At 39.4% G+C, this 19468-nt stretch overlaps 1 protein-coding gene across 1 annotated transcript in view; it reads left to right on the forward strand.

The window, feature by feature from the left end:
- Positions 1 to 373: 373 nt before the first annotated feature.
- The window catches only part of LOC104082894 (triple functional domain protein-like), a gene marked incomplete at both ends in the record, with an annotated part of 53332 nt that continues 34237 nt past the window's right edge, over positions 374 to 19468 (forward strand). The window contains 4 exon segments of the mRNA XM_009586163.1: positions 374 to 540; positions 6685 to 6876; positions 16497 to 16666; positions 17583 to 17757. Coding sequence (XP_009584458.1) covers positions 374 to 540; positions 6685 to 6876; positions 16497 to 16666; positions 17583 to 17757 — 704 coding nt within the window.

Below are 19468 nucleotides of genomic sequence, written 5' to 3' on the forward strand. Positions count from 1 at the left end.
AATAAAACTTCACCAGCATTGTTGGGGAATGTGCAAACTCCATTAGTGTTACATTACAGAAAAATGTCAGCTGAAGGCATAAACGGATTACAAAGAGACCCTCACAAGGGGTCTAGCCACTTGCATCAGATTACTGTCAAATTGATGAATGTGTAGAAATGAGGTTGTCCTTGGTAGGCTTCACAATAAACATAGAATCTTAAATCATACGATTTAGCTAGTTTGAGCTAGTTATTGCCTTGAGAAAAGTTAATGAGATGTAATTAATGTCCTTCAATGGCTGTGTTTTAATCCAACAGTACAGTTCCTTATAAATGGTCCCTTTACAGCTTCTTAGTTTCTTGAATAGTTGTCTTTTCATTGCAACATTCAGTACATCCACTCAGAGTTTTTGTGTGTCTCTCTTCTGTACCACAGGTGTTGGATTGGATTGAAAACCATGGAGAAGCTTTTCTTAGCAAACATACTGGAGTGGGAAAATCCCTGCATCGGGCTAGAGCTTTGCAGAAACGCCATGAAGACTTTGAAGAGGTTGCGCAGGTAAAAACAATTACATGAAGGACTGTATATTTGTCATGGAAATACATGAAAAATTCCTGCTCTGGCACTGAAGGGCTGGGCAGAGGGAGCTCCACTACAAAAAATTCAGTTCCAAGAATGGACTATTTTGTTTCTGTTGCAAGCTTTTATTTCATTTCTCCTTTGCGCTCCAGCTTCAATAAGAAAAGGCAAACTTCCACAGCCCTACAGAGAGTGGGAGGCTTAAAGCCCAACAGAGCTGCTGCTGCTGTTATTATTTATTATTATTATTTTCAAAAGCATGCTTTCAAATGTTGATTTGCAGAAGAATGAAAGATCTCCTTTTAAAGTTACTTAATTCCATGGGGTTCTAGGATTTAAACTTTTGTTCAGCCTGTAAGAGAGGATGGAGATGAATTGAAAGCCCTGCTTCCTGATTTTAAGCTTGGGGAGCTCCCAAATCCCCACAACAGACTGAGGAGGGGGGGGGAAGGGGGAGACTCCTAAGAAACCAGGTAAGCCAGCAAACTGGCTTTGGGGTTTTCCTTTAAATACAATTGAATTTGTATATCCTCTCCTGTTCTGAATCACTGTTACCAATGCTTTTACAATCGGAAGACTCTAGTTTTAGCCTTAAGTGGAACTGATGATAGAACTTCAAAACACACTTTTCTGTGAAAAAGAGTCAAGCCGAAAGAAATAGAGATACTAAGGATTACAGGGAGTATAAAAAGAGAAAGTTGGTTTGGGTGGCAGCCTTGAAAAGGGGGCGTGAGGTGAATAAAACCCATGAGAAGCTGAAGGCTAGAATCCTCCCCATTAGCAACATGCACTGTCTGTCCAGTCTTAATGATTGGTAAGAGTAAACATCTCTAAGATTCATCAAGAAAAATCTCATTAAGGTAGGGTCGATACAGTGTCCCTTCAATCAAAACAGAAGACGCATTATTAGAAAATTCTGAAGTGACATGCAGGAGCTCGGCAGTGACATCAGAAGTGTGTTTACAGATTGCCTGTAGTGGATGATTAAGCTCTTAATAAAATTTTATTGTAAATATGGTCTTAGAGCACTCCAGTGACTGAGGACTTGAAATAGCATCAGGGAGCTTCCTCAATATTGATTTCCTGTAAAATTTTCCAAGATAATAAGTGTTGCTAGTTTTGTATATACACATGCTGGATTTTCCATATGTATGCCTAATACTTCATTTTTTGGTAAAATCTGTAATATTTTCCATGTGGAAATACTTATTTATCTGGGTCAGACAAGCAAGAATCTATTTCTGCACGACACTTAACAAAACCTGAATGAGCTCATACTTAATACTGCGTTATCTGAGCAAAGAAGAAAAAAATGTTTGAGTAACCAAAGGGGATGAAGTGTGTAGAACTGTTAGTGGATGTAAACTGTTAAAAAAGCATCTTCTTAATTTGCATTATACTTTAAAGTAGAAGGTTGTAAAGCAAATACATAGCAAAAACTTCCTAAAACTGAATGTTATTAGATTTTAAAAGTATTTCTGTAGGGGATGGGTGGAATTTCTATTTCTGGAGATACTGAAAACTTAGACTGGTCAAAGAAGTTAAATATACTACAGGGGACTATCTTCTACTGACAGAAGGATGGACAAAATGATCTAATAAGTATTTTTCTTCATCTCTAACTCTTGAATGTGTAGTGACTGCCAAGAGAGGCACACCCTCTGAGTTGTTCCTCTTACTTGCTCTAAAACTGAATGTAAGCAGGCCCCAAAAGGCATTCAAAAAAAATTATAAGGAAGATTATGTACAAGAGAACAATCTGGAGTCCTTGTTAAAGCATGAATAACCTTCAGCTGATTTATTCTCTACCTATATTTCTGGTTGGTCCAGGGCTTTGTTGTGTTTTGGTTTGGGGTTTTTGTTGTTGTTTTTTGTTGTGTTTTGTTCTGTTGCCTTTTCTTTTTTTTAATAGGACCCTAGGCATAATCAGGGGTTTTCAGTCAGTTCTAGTCAGAAGTTGAGAGGAAGCAGCGTCAAGTGAACTGTCAGGGGTGTAGCACTGTTTTATCAAATGCAGGGAGCCAGAAGTAATGTTGAAATGTTCCTGATCGAAGGCTAACTTCTGATTTTGAGAGGAGCTAAAATTATTATTTTTTCTTCTTCCCTTCTGCTTCCTCCCTCATTTTTTTTTTTAATGTGAATGAGGTGCCAATTTCTCAGCAGCATTCAAAGAGATGTTAAAATAAGCTGTGTGTAAGATAGAAAAGTTGTTCCAGAGTCAATGGGCCATGGGCTCACAAATTATTCACTTTACAATTAATGTGAAATGAAGACTTGTTTCTCTTTATTTGGCACTTCTTGTTACCACTGCACTAGATAGTCAAAACTCAGCCGGATAATAATCCTCCCCAAATTCTGATGTATTGACATTCACGCTACACATACGCATGTTGACTTGGACCCACTATTGGAAAATTGAGTATTGCTCTTTCCATATGAAGCCCATCCAGTTCACTTTCTACCTATCTTTTTTTTTTCCTTTCTTTTTTCCCCTCTCCCCATGATCATCTTTGTATCCGTGAGATCATTTAATCAAAGTGTCAGGACTCCAAATTTCGACATAACTGACTCACTTGCAGGCACAGATTTTCAGCTTAGAAGCGCTGGATGCAGATCAGTAGTATGGGTGTACTTCCCTACGCATTTTTGTATGAAATTCTAAGCCAGCTTGTCCTGTTTCAACTATGATCGATGTCTGCTTTTTCACAGTAGCCTACATTCAAAAAACGTGAAAGCTGTATGGCAAGAATTAATTAGTGAAATCTTCATACACAGATAAGTGTTTTTTCTCCATCTGCAGACTGCATCTGAGTAAAGAACTCAAATCAGCTTGGTGCAAGAGATGTACAAGAAAGATACTTTCAAACCTCGTTTGAATACACTTATTTCCCTACCACTACCCATTACCACCTCCTTTAAGGCTGTAAAAAAGTTTCTGCATTTGAACTGGTTCTTCACTTTACTGTACCCATAAATGGCTGTAATACATCAAACTAAAGGTCCATGTCTTACATTATCTTGTGACCATTGCCAGATGCATAAAGAAAAGGGCCTGTATGTGTAAAAAGTTACCTTTAACCTCCCAGTTGTCTAGGCTTATTTGATGTCTGTAACTGAAGGACGCATGAGAACCAGTGTTTAATAATCACTGATGGACTTTTCTTCCCTTAATTAGGATAGCTACTTTTCTATTTATGCTCTTGAAATGTATGCCAGATCCTGTGGCAATGAGTTATGCAATTTAATTGCTCCATAGATGAAAAGTACTTTTGCTTTTTCATTTTAAGTGTGTTGTCTGATGCTTAAACATGATAGCATCCACTGTATTTAGTGAGTAATCTATCTTCATTTTCTTTACCTTTAATGATTTGTATACCTCTGTTAATCTCCCTCCATCCATGTGTGTCTCTCTTCCCCCTCCATAGTGCAATAAACTCCAGTTTGTATGAAAATCAGTCCATATCTCCACTCATTTCTGTTGCTGTATTTATTGGCAGTAGTACTCATTTCTGCACTAGTCTCTTAAATTTAACCTTTGACTTTTCTGTAATGTGTCACTTCATATGCTTTCTAAAAATACGGTGTTTGTTTTTTCTGGAGAATATGTAGAGAAGGTTTCTCAACAGGAAGACTAGGAAAGTGATGGGATATGTTGTTAGGGAAGGTGGTAAACTCTGTTATGGGGAGTCTTTCAGCATTTTGGAGAATCGCACCTTGAGGCACAGACGGATGGACTAGAGGACTTCCTAAAGCTCTTACCAGGCTGATTCTTTTTCCCTGGGATTTGGAGAAGGTGTGCTAAGTGGAGAAATTCTGAGGAACTGTTAATCTGTTTCAAAACTCTGTTGAATTTGTCACCGTGAAGGCTCCTTTGTCAGTTTAGGAGACTGGCGTACGCAGCTTCAAGGGAGAGCTCCTGTTCTTTCTGTTTAATCTTCTGTTTTCTAACTGGTGGTCCCTTGGGACCAACATTTTCAAAATCCTTACTACTTTTTTCCCTCCAAGCGTTGTTTAGAAGTAAGGAGAGAATTGGGAAAGGCAGTAGTTAGTACAGCGTGCCTGTTTGCTGCGATTTCTATTCCAAAGGGCAGTTATTATCTACCAAAATAAATATTTATATTATATTTCGACTCTATTTGGAAGAGAAATTTTAGTGATAAGGCATTGTCTGCTGTTAAGGTTTGAGAATTGCAGCCTCTTTTGAAGCAGCACCTAGGTTGTGATCATTTCTAAGTATAGGCAGTTCACCATCCAGTTTACAGAAAGAGAAGTCTGATGTGCCTGGGCCTGTGTTATGCTGAAGGTACTCCTGGAATTCATAAACAATGCTTCATATGTGAGATAAAGTTTTCATTAAAATGGGAAACTTCTGTTTCAGCCATCTGCAGCTGGGTGTGGCTCTCTGGGTTGATGAAGTAGTTGTTGTTCAAGGAGTGCCTTAAGGCTCTTCAGCCTTGCCTCTTGAACACGTGTGAGCTGAAACTGTGGAAATCAAAACACCAAAGCACAGATCAGAGTGTGTTCTGGGCCAGCATGGCCTGAGCCAGTGATCTGGAGCGTTGAGTAGTGCGCTCCCCACTGAAAAGGGTAGGCTTATGTTAGTCTCTGCAGGCTTTCCCAGGGAAACTGGGGAGGAGTTCTCTACCTCTCTGTGCAATTAAAAGGCTGAAGGTTAAGGAATGGCTAAGCTGCACATAAGTCAAAATCAAGGAGCAGCATGGATTGAACTCCTTACATAAACAGATCATAATAAATGAAGGGGGAACTCCCCCCAAATATATTAAAGCTGCACTGAGTCATGTAATCTGTCCTGGGCTTGCCTGGTAATTCGCTTGAGACCCTGGAGGAGAGCTTTTATTTCCTGCCCCTTAGTTGAGTTTTAGGGCCAGGCTCAGATTTAACTTTTGTGGCTATTATAATGTTAATTAGAGGCGTGATACTATATTTATGGCAGAGAAAAGCACATTTGCATAGCCTTAATTTATCTTGGCAAACAGTGTTTTTACGTGATGTAATTAAGGTTGGGAGAAGATGGAAGGGCAGGAGGGAGAAGAGAAAGGTGTAGTTTATTGTCAATAATTTTTTTTTTTTATAGTCTGTGGTGCAGACTTATCAGGAGACCTGATGTGGTGACATACATAAAGCTGCTTTAGTAGACTTGGCTTCAATCTGTTTTCTCCAGAGGTTAACATCCTTCTATGCTTTCTTGATGAGTCTGTTTTGAGAACCATTCTAAGGCATGAAAGCCCAAGTTTAGGCTCAAAAAGAGCACCTGAATTACAGCAAATGTTTGGAATCAGTCCTGTTTTGAATTAATGAGGAAGATATAGATGCAGGCTGCAAGTTCTAAGCTTTAAGAGTTCTTAAACACCTCTCTCTTCTCTGGACTGTAGCACTCTCAGCACATCAGGTACCAGACTTCTCCCATTCTGTTTTGTGCTGTGACCCAGGAACTGTTGATGTGCCTTTTTTAATCCTGTGACATATTGGGACAATATTCCCCTCTGACACTCAGCTATAGATGACTTCTAAACCTTCCTCTGTTGCTGCTGTTTCACATTTGACACATGAATTTTGGATACCTCACTTCTGTAAGGATGGAGAGAAATTTTCTCCTTCTGTGCCTGGTCGCTTTCCACTTTCCTGCTGGATGCGTCAATTTGATGCTAAATGTCTCTAGCAGCAGCTAGGACTTTCTTACCTCTAGTAATACACATTTCGAAAGTCTTCTGGCCTTCACTGTAGTGATTTTTCCAGTGTTGAAATAAGCCAGTTTGCAAGTCATTAGACATTTAATTTAGGCTGATCTTTATTCTATTTGTGAATATAAAATACTAATTCCAAGGAAGAATAAATAGGCTCCCAAGTTTGGGATTGAGGAGACATTTGAATAGACATAAATAAGGAGCTAAGGAATGAATTTATTCACAGTTAAATGAAAAAGTATCTAGAAATATAAAAAAACTTTAGTGACATTATATTCTACTAACTTTAAAAAAAGAAGAAAGAAAAATGCATTCCAAGGACCTTTGTCTTTTTGTTTTCGTTAGTTGAGTGGCTTTAAAATATACTGACTGAATTTTCGTTCATGTAATCCTGTGAAACTAACTTACTTCTCTACAGAACACGTATACCAATGCAGATAAGCTTCTAGAAGCAGCTGAACAGCTTGCTCAGACTGGGGAGTGTGACCCGGAGGAAATTTATCAAGCTGCCCATCAGCTCGAAGACCGGATACAGGATTTTGTTAGACGTGTGGAGCAACGCAAGATCCTTCTGGACATGTCTGTGTCCTTTCACACTCATGTTAAAGAGGTAAAACTGCTGCTAAGTCATGGTCATAACTTTAAGCCTTAAAATTGATACTGACCAATGTTACTTTTATTGTTAGAACCTTGCCATAGCAAGTCATGAACCCTTACTGTATGATGAGTTTTGGTTTCAATTCACTGCTAATTGGGGGCTGGGGTAGAGTGGTGTTTTGTTTATGGATTTTTTTTTTAATTGATTATTTTATTTTTTTAGTTTTTTTACTTTCAGGAGCAGCTTCTACCTCCTTTGTTGTGCAAGTATGCATGCTTGTTCAGTCACGGGGGGGAGGGTCAGATCAGGGAACTGATACAGCTAAAAGACAGTGTTGCAGGAGGAGATACTGTGCACTTTTGTGGGGTTTGATTTTGGTTTTGGTTTGGTTTTTTTATCCAACCAGCTCTCCAGTGCAGTTAACTGAGTTGTCAGACACATGGTTCAGGATACTGAAACGCGTGGCAGAAGCAAAGGGCTACTTAAGGCAACCCTACTGCCCAGAGAGACACTGTTTTCTTTCTCTGTTTTACACATTGTGTTTTGATCTTGTATGTTGATGGCTCTTCACAACCTAAAGAGCTTATCTGATAATGACAGTGATTTGCCTCATGTTTGCAATTTTTAGTCTCCTTCAAAGGTTGAACAGATACATCAGGAAAAAGAAAATTTGGCCAAACAATTTTCAGCCGAATCAGTTTTCTGCTCCAATTCAGAACACAGGTCATAATGAATTTATAAGCTTATGGGAGAGGGTGGAATAGGCTAGAGCAAGAATAAGGACTTCAGTAAGAGGTTTTGGTTAAAGGTAGTGGCAAATTTCGACAACTGTAGATCACTTGTTTTCTGTTTAGAGCTCATGTTAAATCTTCTCACTGCTCAAACTAGGTGAAAATATGAAAGGTTTCTGGATCACAGCATGTCAGAGTATGTGTCTTCCTTCCCTTCACCCTACGTCAAGAAATGAGCTGTTCGGTGGGGAAGTATAGTATTCAAAGTAGCTTCTTCAGCAAAACCTTGTTAGAGGATAAGGGTGGGAGTTTTTTGTATGTGAAACATCTGTTTTGCACCTGAAACAAACGCAGAAGGCAGTTGGCCTTTGAGGGGGGTCAGGATTTAATTACTACTTAGCTCTAGACGCGAGTACATAGCTCCCCCATCAGTTTTCTGTTAGATGCTTCCTTGCTGCTATTCTCCCAGGACACTGCTTGTTTAAACAAAACATAAATGCTGTATCATAAGCTATTCTTAGGGGGTGACTTTTTTGTTTCACTTTTCTCAAGCACATAGTGCTGTTCCATTAACTGTAATGAAGCACAGGAGCAGTCAGCTGCTGAAACATGTTCATTGTTTCTATAGATTTCTTCATTACCTGTTTTTCTTAGCATTAAGAAGAGCAGCTGGAATGGTATTTAAATGGATACAGTTGGTTATAGTGATGAAAGATGGATACCGTAAAAGGATTTGCAAGGAAAGGGCTTTAAAAAATCCAAAAAAATGAAAGGCAGACTGATCTGTGAGTCACTGTTGAGTAATTCTGGGAGACTGATCCAGATGTGCTGGAATGTTGCCACTGCTCCCCTAGATAATAATGTTTTATTGGGAAAAAAAGATATTCTGTATCTTGATTTATTTCTTTGGGAAAATGGATATTATTGTGACCCTGTAAGTGCACATGGCTGTTACCATGGCAGCCTCTTTGCAGCCTAGACTTTGGGGGAAAGGTACTGTGGCTGATGTACACATGTTGATTTTTTTGTTTTTGTCATTGGCTGACCTCTATACCTAATAAAACAAGGAAAATTAAAAAGAGTACTTACTTATGTAAGCAAGACTATCTTTTTATTTATTTGCTTTCTACTTAAAAATATAGATGAGAGAGTGAGGCAGGTGGTTCATATTTAGTAGACTAGTCCTTTGGTTAAGGTGCAAAGAAATAGCAAGCTCAAAGCTGTCTTGTGCTTTCTGTATTGTGATCCGTTTTCATGTTGTTTGTTATCAAACATGCGTGTGGTGCTGAGAAGGCATCACAAAGCAGATGGAAGATAAAAATGCCCTAAACCTGAAAGTCATCTGTGCTTTGTTGGCAGGAGAATTGCATTTCTCCTGCAGGATGTAGAAAGTAAGCCTGTAGCCTTTCTGCTACATGGTGGAGTGAAGAAATTAATGTCCATGCTTAGCTGGTGAAGAGAGGAATTCAAGTAGTGGGATAACATGCTAGTTGTTGAACCAAAAGGAGGTGTTTCAGTTGTTTTTAAAAAAACCAAAAACACACCACCAAAAAACCAACCAAACAAATCAAAACAAAACAAAGCACCACCAATGCGTTTTGCCCTTCAAGTATTCAGGGTGAATTTTGTTTCTTGTATCTTTTTTGTGTTTTCCTGGTCTAAAAAATAGGCATGAAGAATAAAAACGCAGTTTGTGTGTGACAGCTTGGAGGGAGCCACAAAGCTGAGAAAAGCTGGTAATCTGAGTTGCTGGCTGTTTTGAGGCTTTGAAATCTCGCTCCGATATCCATTTAATCCCTTGATTTTCTGAAGTAGGATGTTTTGTTGTGTTTTATTCTTTTTCCCAGAAATACTTCACGTTGAATGAATGCTCCTCATCTGGATGAGAGCATTCCAATACTACTTCTCCCCTGTAGCTTTACATAACCTTTATACTTCACACAGAATTTGCCTGAAACTTTTCCCAGCTTCTCTGGGAAGCATCAGCCCTGCAGTGTCTGCACAGTACTGTTACTCTGTTCATGCTTAGTAAATCAGCACAGTTTCTGCTTTCAGAAGCAGCATGCTTGCCACAAAAGCAATAGATCAGCTTGACACGTCCTGGAAGTAATAGACTTTTGCTATACCTGTGCACAGAGCAACTGTGTAGTATGCGTGCGGCAGCCTGTTACGCTGCACATTGGAAATGCTGGCTGTCTTTAACATTTCCAGAAGTTCTGTAGCCAGGTGGTTACAAGCTGGTAGAGCTCCCTGTGGCTTACAAACATCAGAAAACAACATACAAGGTCTCAGACTCCTCATAGGCTAACCTCAATAGACCACATTTCTCATTGGGGGAAAAAAAGGATGTATTCAGGGAAGCCAGAAACATGATGTTTTGTAATGGTACCGCTATTACTCATTCGGCTTAATGGTGATCCAAGAAAATCAGTTGTTTGCTATATATAAAAATAGTGATTCCATGCTGTTAAGTTACTACTAGTTTTAAGTTTGTATGGTTGTGAATATTGATTTTTAGCTCCCAAGCAAACAGTGAGAAATTTCAATCTATAAGCCAAATTTTTCAGTAAGTGATGTACTGAAGTTAAGCCATGCACTGGCGAGCTTTAAAAGTGTTTGGGACCATAAATATCCCTATCAGAATCTTTGCATTGAAAGTACTGTGTCCTGGCAGGTTCCCAGCCTGAGGATGGATTAAAAGCAACTGAACATCTGAAACGGTTGACCATTGCAAGACAGCGAATCCCTTATGGCTTTTGTGCCTTTTGACATTTAATAATATGGGGAAGGACAAGGTGAGAAAAAAATTGCACAGAGAAAAGATACGTTTCCTAAATAAACAGCTATCATAAAAGGTTGTGTGCAAAACATTAGGAGCAAGAGTCACGGTAGTCTTTGCTGTGAAATCTGTCGCCAGGTTAGAGATGAATGGGATTTTGGTGTGAATTAAAATTCTTCCATACGCATACATACAGACACACATACACACACACTCTCTCTGAAATGGCTCCCTCAGCATCTATGAGTGGGAAGACTGAAATCCTGGCCAAGCCAGGTGTTTGTAGTAGTGCCAAAGTAGAGCAACAGATATTTTCCTAAATGGAGTCAAGTGTGGGAATACAGATCAGGGCTGAATGTATGTGGAAGAGAATGATCTCTTTAAGAGCCTGTTGGCTTTTTGCATATAACCTTTTGTGTGTATTCTGACAAGTTGCTTATAAAATAGCTCAGAGCACTTTTTATGTATACACAATATGCTTAATGGTGTTGCTAGATCTCTTTTTTTTTTTTGTCTTACTCAAACTCAACTTTACAGCAGAACAGACTGAGGTTGAAACAAAGAAAAAGGAAGTGGAATTGGCTGAGATTTCAAATACAAAACCTCGCTGTTCCTGAACAAAAGTAATGAAACAGTAGTCTGTGCAAGCTGTTGAAGTAAGATGGTATCGTTTTGAGGGTGCCAGTGCATGGGAAGACTGAGGAGGTCTTGCTCTGGCCATAATGCTGCCGATTCATTCATATCTAGCTATGAGGCATGTGTATTTAATTCAAAAAAGCTTGTTGATAACGGTCTCGCTTTGTCTCACAACTCGCTGCCAGAAATATGCCCTCCTTTGTATTTTCCAGTATGGAAGGGTGTCCATCCGCGCAGCCTTTCATTTGTTTCATCCCAGGGTGGACCCTGAGGTGACAGGCCTGCTCTTCTGGTTGCCTGTCACTCTTGAGTGTTTGAGTCTTCTGTGCTGGTGGTCTACAGCTTAAATGTGGATGTCATAATAAGGCTGCTCTCTCCTCTGCATACCCTTTCCAGGCAGCAGAGCAGCTTTTGGATGCCCCCATCAAAATGTGAAGGCTCTGTCCCTTGGGCTTTTGTGCATCTCTGGTATTTTTATCGTGTCATTATAGCACAGCAATGCTCAGTGTGATGGGTCTGGCAAAATATATGAAGTGCAATCTTTGGTCAGTACTTCGATACGCCCGTCGTCTTGAATCCGAGAGTTGAGGAGGACTGTTCTTAAATTTGAAATAAGAGAAACACATTCAGTGGCAGTACACTGAAGTGTCTTGTGATTTACTGGTCTGGTAGGACTGGAATCCAGTTACCCAGCACAGATTTTCTCTTGTGAGTTTTTCTATACTGGTAGCTACTTTACTTGGAAAAAAGGGACCAAATTTAAGTCCAAGCTTTACTGAAATAGCACTAAGTGCTTGAGAGAAGTGAGGCAGAAGTAGGCCTTTAAGCTTTGTGAAGCTATGATATAGACGTTTTTTTTTCCTTGCTCAGTTAAGAAATGGGATGAATGGTAACAGGGTACTATTAGTTGACGTAATTTTAGGAAGATGTGAGAAACTTGGTTTTGCTTCAAGGATGAATTTATTCTGAATAGGAAATTGATTCCATTATAATTGTAGAATAGGTAGGGATATTTGAAGCTTTTAAAGATAAATAAATGTAATTTTCAAAAAATATGCATGCATTTAGTATCTTAAATGTCACTGACAGACCCTGGAAGACAAACTCCTGGGGATTTAACATCTTATGTTTTTTGTTTTTAAAAAGATGCAGTTTTTGTCCACTGCATTTCCTGAAAGCCAAAGCTTAAAGGCAGACACAAATACATCAGCCCCCTTCTATGCCCAGATATACTTGTTAGGGAATGCTATTGCAACATTTGGCCCTGTACAAATAATAGCTCCTTCAACAACTGGCTGTGGTGATACACATACTGCAACACTGTGCTGGGGGGCAGGGGCCGAAAAGAGGAATTGGCAGTTTTTAAATGCAGAAACTGTGTGTCTGTCTTTGTCTTACCCTGCTGAAAAGGCTGACTGAACATCCAAAAGCCATTATTATAAAAATGAAAAATAAAATAAATTGCAAAAGAGACTGACAGATATTTTACCCTAATAAAATAACTCTGTGCACTTGGGAAGGTATTTACTCAAAAATAATTGTTCTCTAGTTATATTTGGCAAAATACTGTAGGGTGTTATTTAGCTGCAGTCTTTCAGGAGATCGCAGGGATGGGACTTAAATGGATAGAGGCCCATGATGGAAACACTGAAACTTCCAGGATGTTGCAGACAATTAAAATAATACTGTCTCAGTGACTAATGGCATGCTCCCAAGAATTTAGGAAAGAGGTAGCACAGGATGCAGGCTCATTCAAGCAGATGTTTCTTAGTCTGTGCTATATTTAGATCAAGAAAAAAAATCTGCTGTGTGAAACATTTGCCTATCAGGGATTCAGAATTTGATTTCCCTCTTCAATTTTAATTCTGATAAGATGTGAAGAGCAGATGAAAAGAGCAGAAGAACCTCCTTCTGTGACTGGACTGAGTTTTCTCACTGTACGTTAGACCTGTCTTGCCGCTGGATAAATGTGACCTTCTTACTGAGGTCACAGGACGCAGTGGTTTGTTTAGGGATCTTCGTGCTGCTTGTTTTACAGAGAATGGAAAAAAAAAGATGCCTGGAAGTTGCTCAAAAGTTCACACTGAGAGAAAGTTAGTAGGTTTTTAATGACAAGTTAGTTTGGGGTTTTTTTCCCCACTGGATTTTTGTTGCCAAGCTCTCTTTTATGGAATAATGCGTTACCTCAGAAAATCATTGCACTATAAAATCTGTAGTTCTGCACTGCTGAACATGTATGGGTAAGCTCTACTCTCTGTTCACCCCTCACTGTAAACTGGTTGCTTTCTTTTGGCTTTGCTGTGCAACCTTGTACTGTCTTCATTCTTAGTTTTGTATCTGAAAACAAGGTAATTCATGTAATTTCCAGTATAGCCAGTGCTCATTCTGGTTTTAAAGCTGTATACAAGCCAGCTGGCTATTGCCACCCGTTACGAATTAAGTTCCTCTCAGTAAATTGCATGAATTTCTATCCAGCTTTAATAACCTGGCAGTTCTGTTCATCAGTGTTGGCTTTGTTCTAACTTTTGTGTATAAACATCAAGATTATTTTGAGGGGAAGCTGTTTGTCAGAAACTTAGCAGAGAAGTATAAAAAGCTTATGTGGTAACGTATTAGAGTAACTTTTGCTGTGGAAGTGTGACAGAGCTGTTTAGTCACTTCAGAAATGGCTTAAATTGTTCCACTTTCAACAGCGTATGAATCGCAGCTCGGCAAGTAATGCATACTAACTACTATCCTTCTCTTTCTGCACATTTGTAAAATGTTCTTCCTGCCCAAGCAGTGGGCGAGTCAGCTAATGAAGTAGGCAAATGCAGTGTAGCTCTTTGGAACGTTGGGGGCAAGATACCATGTTTACAGTCATGCCGTGCTGACCAGGCACTAAGCCAGTCAGCATAACACTCTGTTGTGCTAGTGCCCATGTCTTTCTGCTCTAGGCAGGTGGTGTTGCTTTGAACTGGCTACATAGAAGGAAAAGTCTGCTTTTTCTATGTTGGCTTGGTCTCCAGCATCCAGGGTGAGCTTTAAGGGAAGTATTCACATGCACAGTACATCACCAGCCCAATACTTTAAGTTTTGTTGTTCCTGCCAGGTGTTCTCCACCCAGTTATAGAAGTGGCTGAAACGTATGTGAAGAATAAGAAATGCAGAGGTGAGGTGTCCCTTGTACAGGTGAGACACAACCCAGCTGCAAAAGACATATTGGAAAAAATTGAAGCGGTTCTTCGACCTGCCTTCAGCCACAGTGCAGGTGCTTGTAAAGGAGCCAAGGGGCAAGCTTGATATAGTCCAAGAGACTCAAAATGGCTTTAATTGCAGTTTGTGTGTAATAAATGTCTCTGAAAATTGGGCCTTTTGTAGACAGCTCAGTAAGTGTGAGGTAGAGCTCTTCCAACTAGCACCAAACGCATGAGATCTGCAGTCAACAACAAAGTGTTACACTCGAATATATTTGCACAGTGGCAAGCTGCACTGGTTGTGTGTACGCACCAGCTCACTTGGAAGATCTCTAACACGGTGTCCTATTATTATGGTTCAGGCATAAGCTTCATAAGCTAAACATGTCCACTGGGCATTCAAAACTGAGTAAAGTTTTCAGGTTGTATTGTCAGGCTTCTTGCTCTTAAGTTTCATTTGTCTCAAAGTGAAATTTGTATTCCTAAGTATGCATTTGGGGGAAAAAAAAAAATTTGGATGCTGCATTGTGTTATGCTAGAATGAATGTTGATGAGTGCTTTTGACCTACTTGCTAAGTTCTATTGATTTGTGCTCCTTTTAATAAGAAAGACTGCTGTGGCTTGAGCTTGTGGTGTTTACGACTATGGAGTTGCATTCAAATCTGTGACAGGCATTGTCTTTGAAGCATATGAGTAGTCAGAATAACACAGTATGTATGAATAGGCAGTTCCGTTTGGGGGGCTAGTAGATTTGTAGAAAAGAGTCTGGTTAAATGTCATTAATTCTTCCCAGTTAGTGAAAATTTAGCCTATAGCTTGGTTAACTCAAAACCTACCTCAGGAGGCATGTAAGGCTCTAAGATATAAAAACTAGCATTTGCTTTTAAAGTAAAGCTTCAAAGGAACCGATTAATCAAAATCTAGAATCCTTCATTGAATCTTTTATTTTAATGTAGCTCCATTGGTAGTTAGGAAACCTTTATGATCAGGACATTATAGAAACAGCAGCATGAAATGGGTATTTCTGTAGAAAATGTTAAGCAAATAAATAAAACATTTGTTTTCCTGTCTTTTGAAATTAAGCCAGTTGCTTACTGTCTGTATTTTAACTATGTTAACCTTTTAATTATGTTCAAAGTTAGTAAAGCCTATTTGTATCTCTAAAATGTATAAAGGCAGAGATTAAAATGTAGTCAAAAGATCTTAATACTTTCAATCAGAACAGAGTTCGTCTTTCAGGATAAAAAACAAAGTCTAATCCGTGTTCTTGGAATCGCAGGGTTTGGGATTTGATGGTAAAATAGGGAGGAGCGACCCGGTTTGAATGCTTCCTGTGAGAGTAGCTGTTTCGTTGGGCTGTTAGTGCGGCTCACAGGAGTGCTGCAGCAGACAGCCGTGCTCCCTCTCTTCAAGCACCATTTTTATCAGTTGCACAATAGATGGCTGATGGTTTGTTAATGAATAATTTTCACATGGAACTTAGGATGCAACAGCTTGCCTCATGAAATTATGGAAAAGAACACAGTAGGGATCAAGTGACCAGTAGTGATACCTAGCTAGTATATACCTATGGATTTTTCCATAAGCTGCAATGCGTGGGCAGTTCTGAACAGGAATACGTGCACATGTTAAGTGGGGGAGGGAAACGTTGAATTAAATGGTGGAATTACTTGTGATGATTTTTTGTTGTAATAGGGCGAAATTGAGATCAAGAGGGTAAACACCATAGCTGTAGAGATCATGATAGAAAAATAACTTCTCACATCTGATTTCTCTCTGTATTTTGTTTTCTGAAATGCCCTTTTCTTTTTCATTTTTTTTGAAGGCCACTGAAAAGTGTTATGTTATCTGTGTGCATGTGTCAGCCTGGCAGTGTAAATTTGATGGTGGCTACAAAACATCTCCCTTCCTTCCTTCCTTCCTTCCTTCCTTCCTCCCTCCCTTCTCTTGGGGAGTGTTGCCATAGCATTTCCCTCCCAGGGACTCTCTCGCAGAGCTGCAGATGGGATTCTCGCTATGAACTCTGTGCTGCTCAATCGGATATGCTTAGTACTGTAGAAGGAAAACGGGAAAGAAAGAGTGACTTAGCAACACGGATAAAGCTTTCCTGGTATTTCGAAGAAGCGAAAACCTTATTTGAAACAAAGGCTCGTTTTCATTAAATTGAGGATGGGATTTTTCTATGAAGAGAAACAAATCCTGTTTCTCCCCCTTACCTCAGTCTGTTTTCTCTTGTCCAAGGAGATTGATTTGGAATAGCGACTGCCTGATCCTGGGGCTTAAGTTTCTTTTTTTTCCCCTCTCCTTTAGCTGTGGACATGGCTTGAAGAGTTACAGAAAGAACTGCTTGATGATGTCTATGCTGAGTCTGTGGAGGCTGTCCAAGACCTGATTAAACGTTTTGGTCAACAACAACAGACCACTCTGCAGGTTACAGTCAATGTCATAAAAGAAGGTGAAGATCTTATACAGCAACTAAGGTAAAACAAATTTTTATTTAAATCTCTTCTGGTGTATGCCTGATATTCTGTGAAGCTCTTTCTGTTTTGAGGGTAGAGATGGTGATCACAAGATATGACCTATAAATAAAACTTGTAAATATTAGGACTACAGTGTTGTTTCATGCTGTACTGATGGTCTCTAACCCTCTATTTACAGGAAGCTCAGCTTATAAACACTACCTCCACAAGAAGGAGATTTTGTTTACATAAGCTACCTTTGTGATAGGAGCAATCGTGTGTCTTTGTAGTCTGACATGCAGGGCTCCACAGCGTTTTGAGTTCTGAGCAGCAGCCTTTTTATAAAGAGACACTTGAAATTGTTTTGCAGACTGATGAGTAAGTTTGCAGTCCATTTCATTCAGTAACAATCTAAATAAATTTGGGCCCCAGCTGCACTGGTACATGTTCCCTTTGCTGCAGGAGCCGATATTATCATATCTGAATTTGCAGGCTTTATACTAAAGTAAAAGATTAAGTAATTTTTTTTTATTATTACCTAATTTTGGTTTTTTTTCATAGCCAGGAAGGTTCAGTAAAGTAAATAGTTATCATATGCCACTTCCTTTTTACAATATAAGGATTTGTCTCTGATTTTAAATTTTTTTCTTCCTGTAAACAGAATGTCCTTAAATGTAGAATTAGTCAAAAAGTGAAAGTAATCTAATTTCCTAATGCTTCTTCAAGTACTAAAACATAATTTGGACTTTTATTAACGAAGATGTACAGACTTAGCTTTCATGTAATATGACTTGCACTGACCTTATCTGAAACAGTCTTACATTTTGTGGTCATGTATAGCATCCAAATTGTATGGGTGGTTTTTTTTTTTTCTCAATAATAGTCTTTTTTTCTTCCCTCCCTTCCCCCCTCTTCCCCTTCTCTCTGCTTTGAATAGGGATTCTGCCATTTCTAGTAACAAGACCCCCCATAACAGCTCGATCAACCACATAGAGACAGTCCTGCAGCAGTTGGATGAAGCCCAATCTCAGATGGAGGAGCTTTTTCAAGAACGCAAGATCAAGCTTGAGCTGTTTCTGCAGCTCCGCATATTTGAAAGAGACGCAATAGATGTGAGTGTCTGCTCTTGGAGTTGCACTGCACTTACTTCTCCTCTCGTGTAGGAACGTTTATGCTGAGATGGTTGTGTAGTTGCATTGGCATGTGGCTCAAATGGCTGATAGACTTAGTTCTTACCTGAACTAAGGCTTTTGTCTTGTACATGAAAGTGTCAGGAGAGTGCTGAGCTGAGCTTTTTGATATTAACTCCAGCTCTGATTGGCTCCCAGTGCATCTTTAAGCAAGTGTCTTGTAAAATCATAGTGTACCAGTTGCTTCATCTGGTAAGTTTGGTTTGAATATCAAGCTACCTTGATATAACTAGTGTGCTTACAGTTAACATGAGTAAAACTTGCAAGATGGTTTAGTACAAACCCTCTAAACTGTTGCTTTGTAGTAACGCCCCTCTTCTTTCTTTTCCAATTCAGCAGTCTTTTTTTCAGTTGACAGCTACAAGTGGTGTTTGGAATTCTGTTTTAATCTTTGGGGATGTTGTACGGGCTGTCTGTGTGTCTTTTTTTAAAATAAGATTCTTTTCCACCTCTGAAAGTAATGCAAAAGCAGGGGTAGTTCCACACCCCTGCAAAACTTCAAGAAGTTTTGGGTCTATCCAAATCTTGGAGGAGGGTTACAGCTTATCTGTTGGAAAGTTTCTCTTTGTGTGCAGGGACATGAAACCCCGCATGGAGCTTAGGTTAATAGAATTGCATTATAAATCTTCAGCTAAGTTGACCATATGACTTCTGTAGAACCACTAGCGCTGTACACAGTGACTGAAACTGAGTTGGTGCCTCAGAAGGTTCAGGGTTATACACTGGTAAATGATCCTGTTTGAGTATATAAATGACTTAATCTCGAGACTCTGGAAAACGGGAGTTACAGTGATAATTTTACCCCTTTGCTTGTACATAGTAAAGGATGCAACTGTTAGTTAGGTATGAACAGCGTAAGGGCAAAGAGGCAGTTGGCAAAAGTGATAGCTTCTCTTTTTTTTTTTTTTTTCCCTTAAAATCAGGATTAGATATTCATTTTGAAGTCTGGTTTAGCTAAGCACGTTGTTCGGAGCAATGCAGGAATAGGCATACACAATTCCTTGATCCGTGCCCGTAGAGGAAGTGAGAGTGTGTGCTCTACAGTAATAACAACTCTGGTATAAAGGAAGACTAAGAAGGTTCTCTGTTTTGCAGTTCACACTGAGGAGGTGAAACTAGTCTGCAGGGAGTTTGCTACTTTGATTATGTGAAAGTAGCTGTCTTGAATATGCAAGGAAAGGCTTGGCAGAATGGTGATTGTAATAATTAGTTGGATGACTGGTATACATGGAGGAACATAGAAGGTATCCCCTTTTATAGGATTGTCAGCAATTTTACAGTCTCTGCAGAAGTGATCTGCAGTGCTCAGTGGGGTCTGTGTGATGTTCTCAGAACACTTTTATTGAGGAAATGGCAGACATGGGGGGCAAGCCATATACCAAGAAAATAAATGGAAGAATTAGGTTAAAGGTTTGAGTGAAGTTCATGATTAAGGTGATTGCTTTCTGCTGTAGGTTACCTAAACCAGTATTCTACAATAGCAGAAGACTGGTTGCAGAAGCCCTGTTTTGCAGATGTGTTCTAGTCCTTCAGTACAGGATAGCATCTTATAGGTAGTAGTACTTATGTGTATGTTGTTTGGTGATGGCCATACGATTTTGCAGTGGTCTTGCTTTTTTGACAAGTCTTGCTT

This window comes from Fulmarus glacialis, unplaced genomic scaffold (genome assembly GCF_000690835.1).
Source record: "Fulmarus glacialis isolate BGI_N327 unplaced genomic scaffold, ASM69083v1 scaffold33429, whole genome shotgun sequence".
In the NCBI taxonomy this organism is placed as follows: domain Eukaryota; kingdom Metazoa; phylum Chordata; class Aves; order Procellariiformes; family Procellariidae; genus Fulmarus; species Fulmarus glacialis.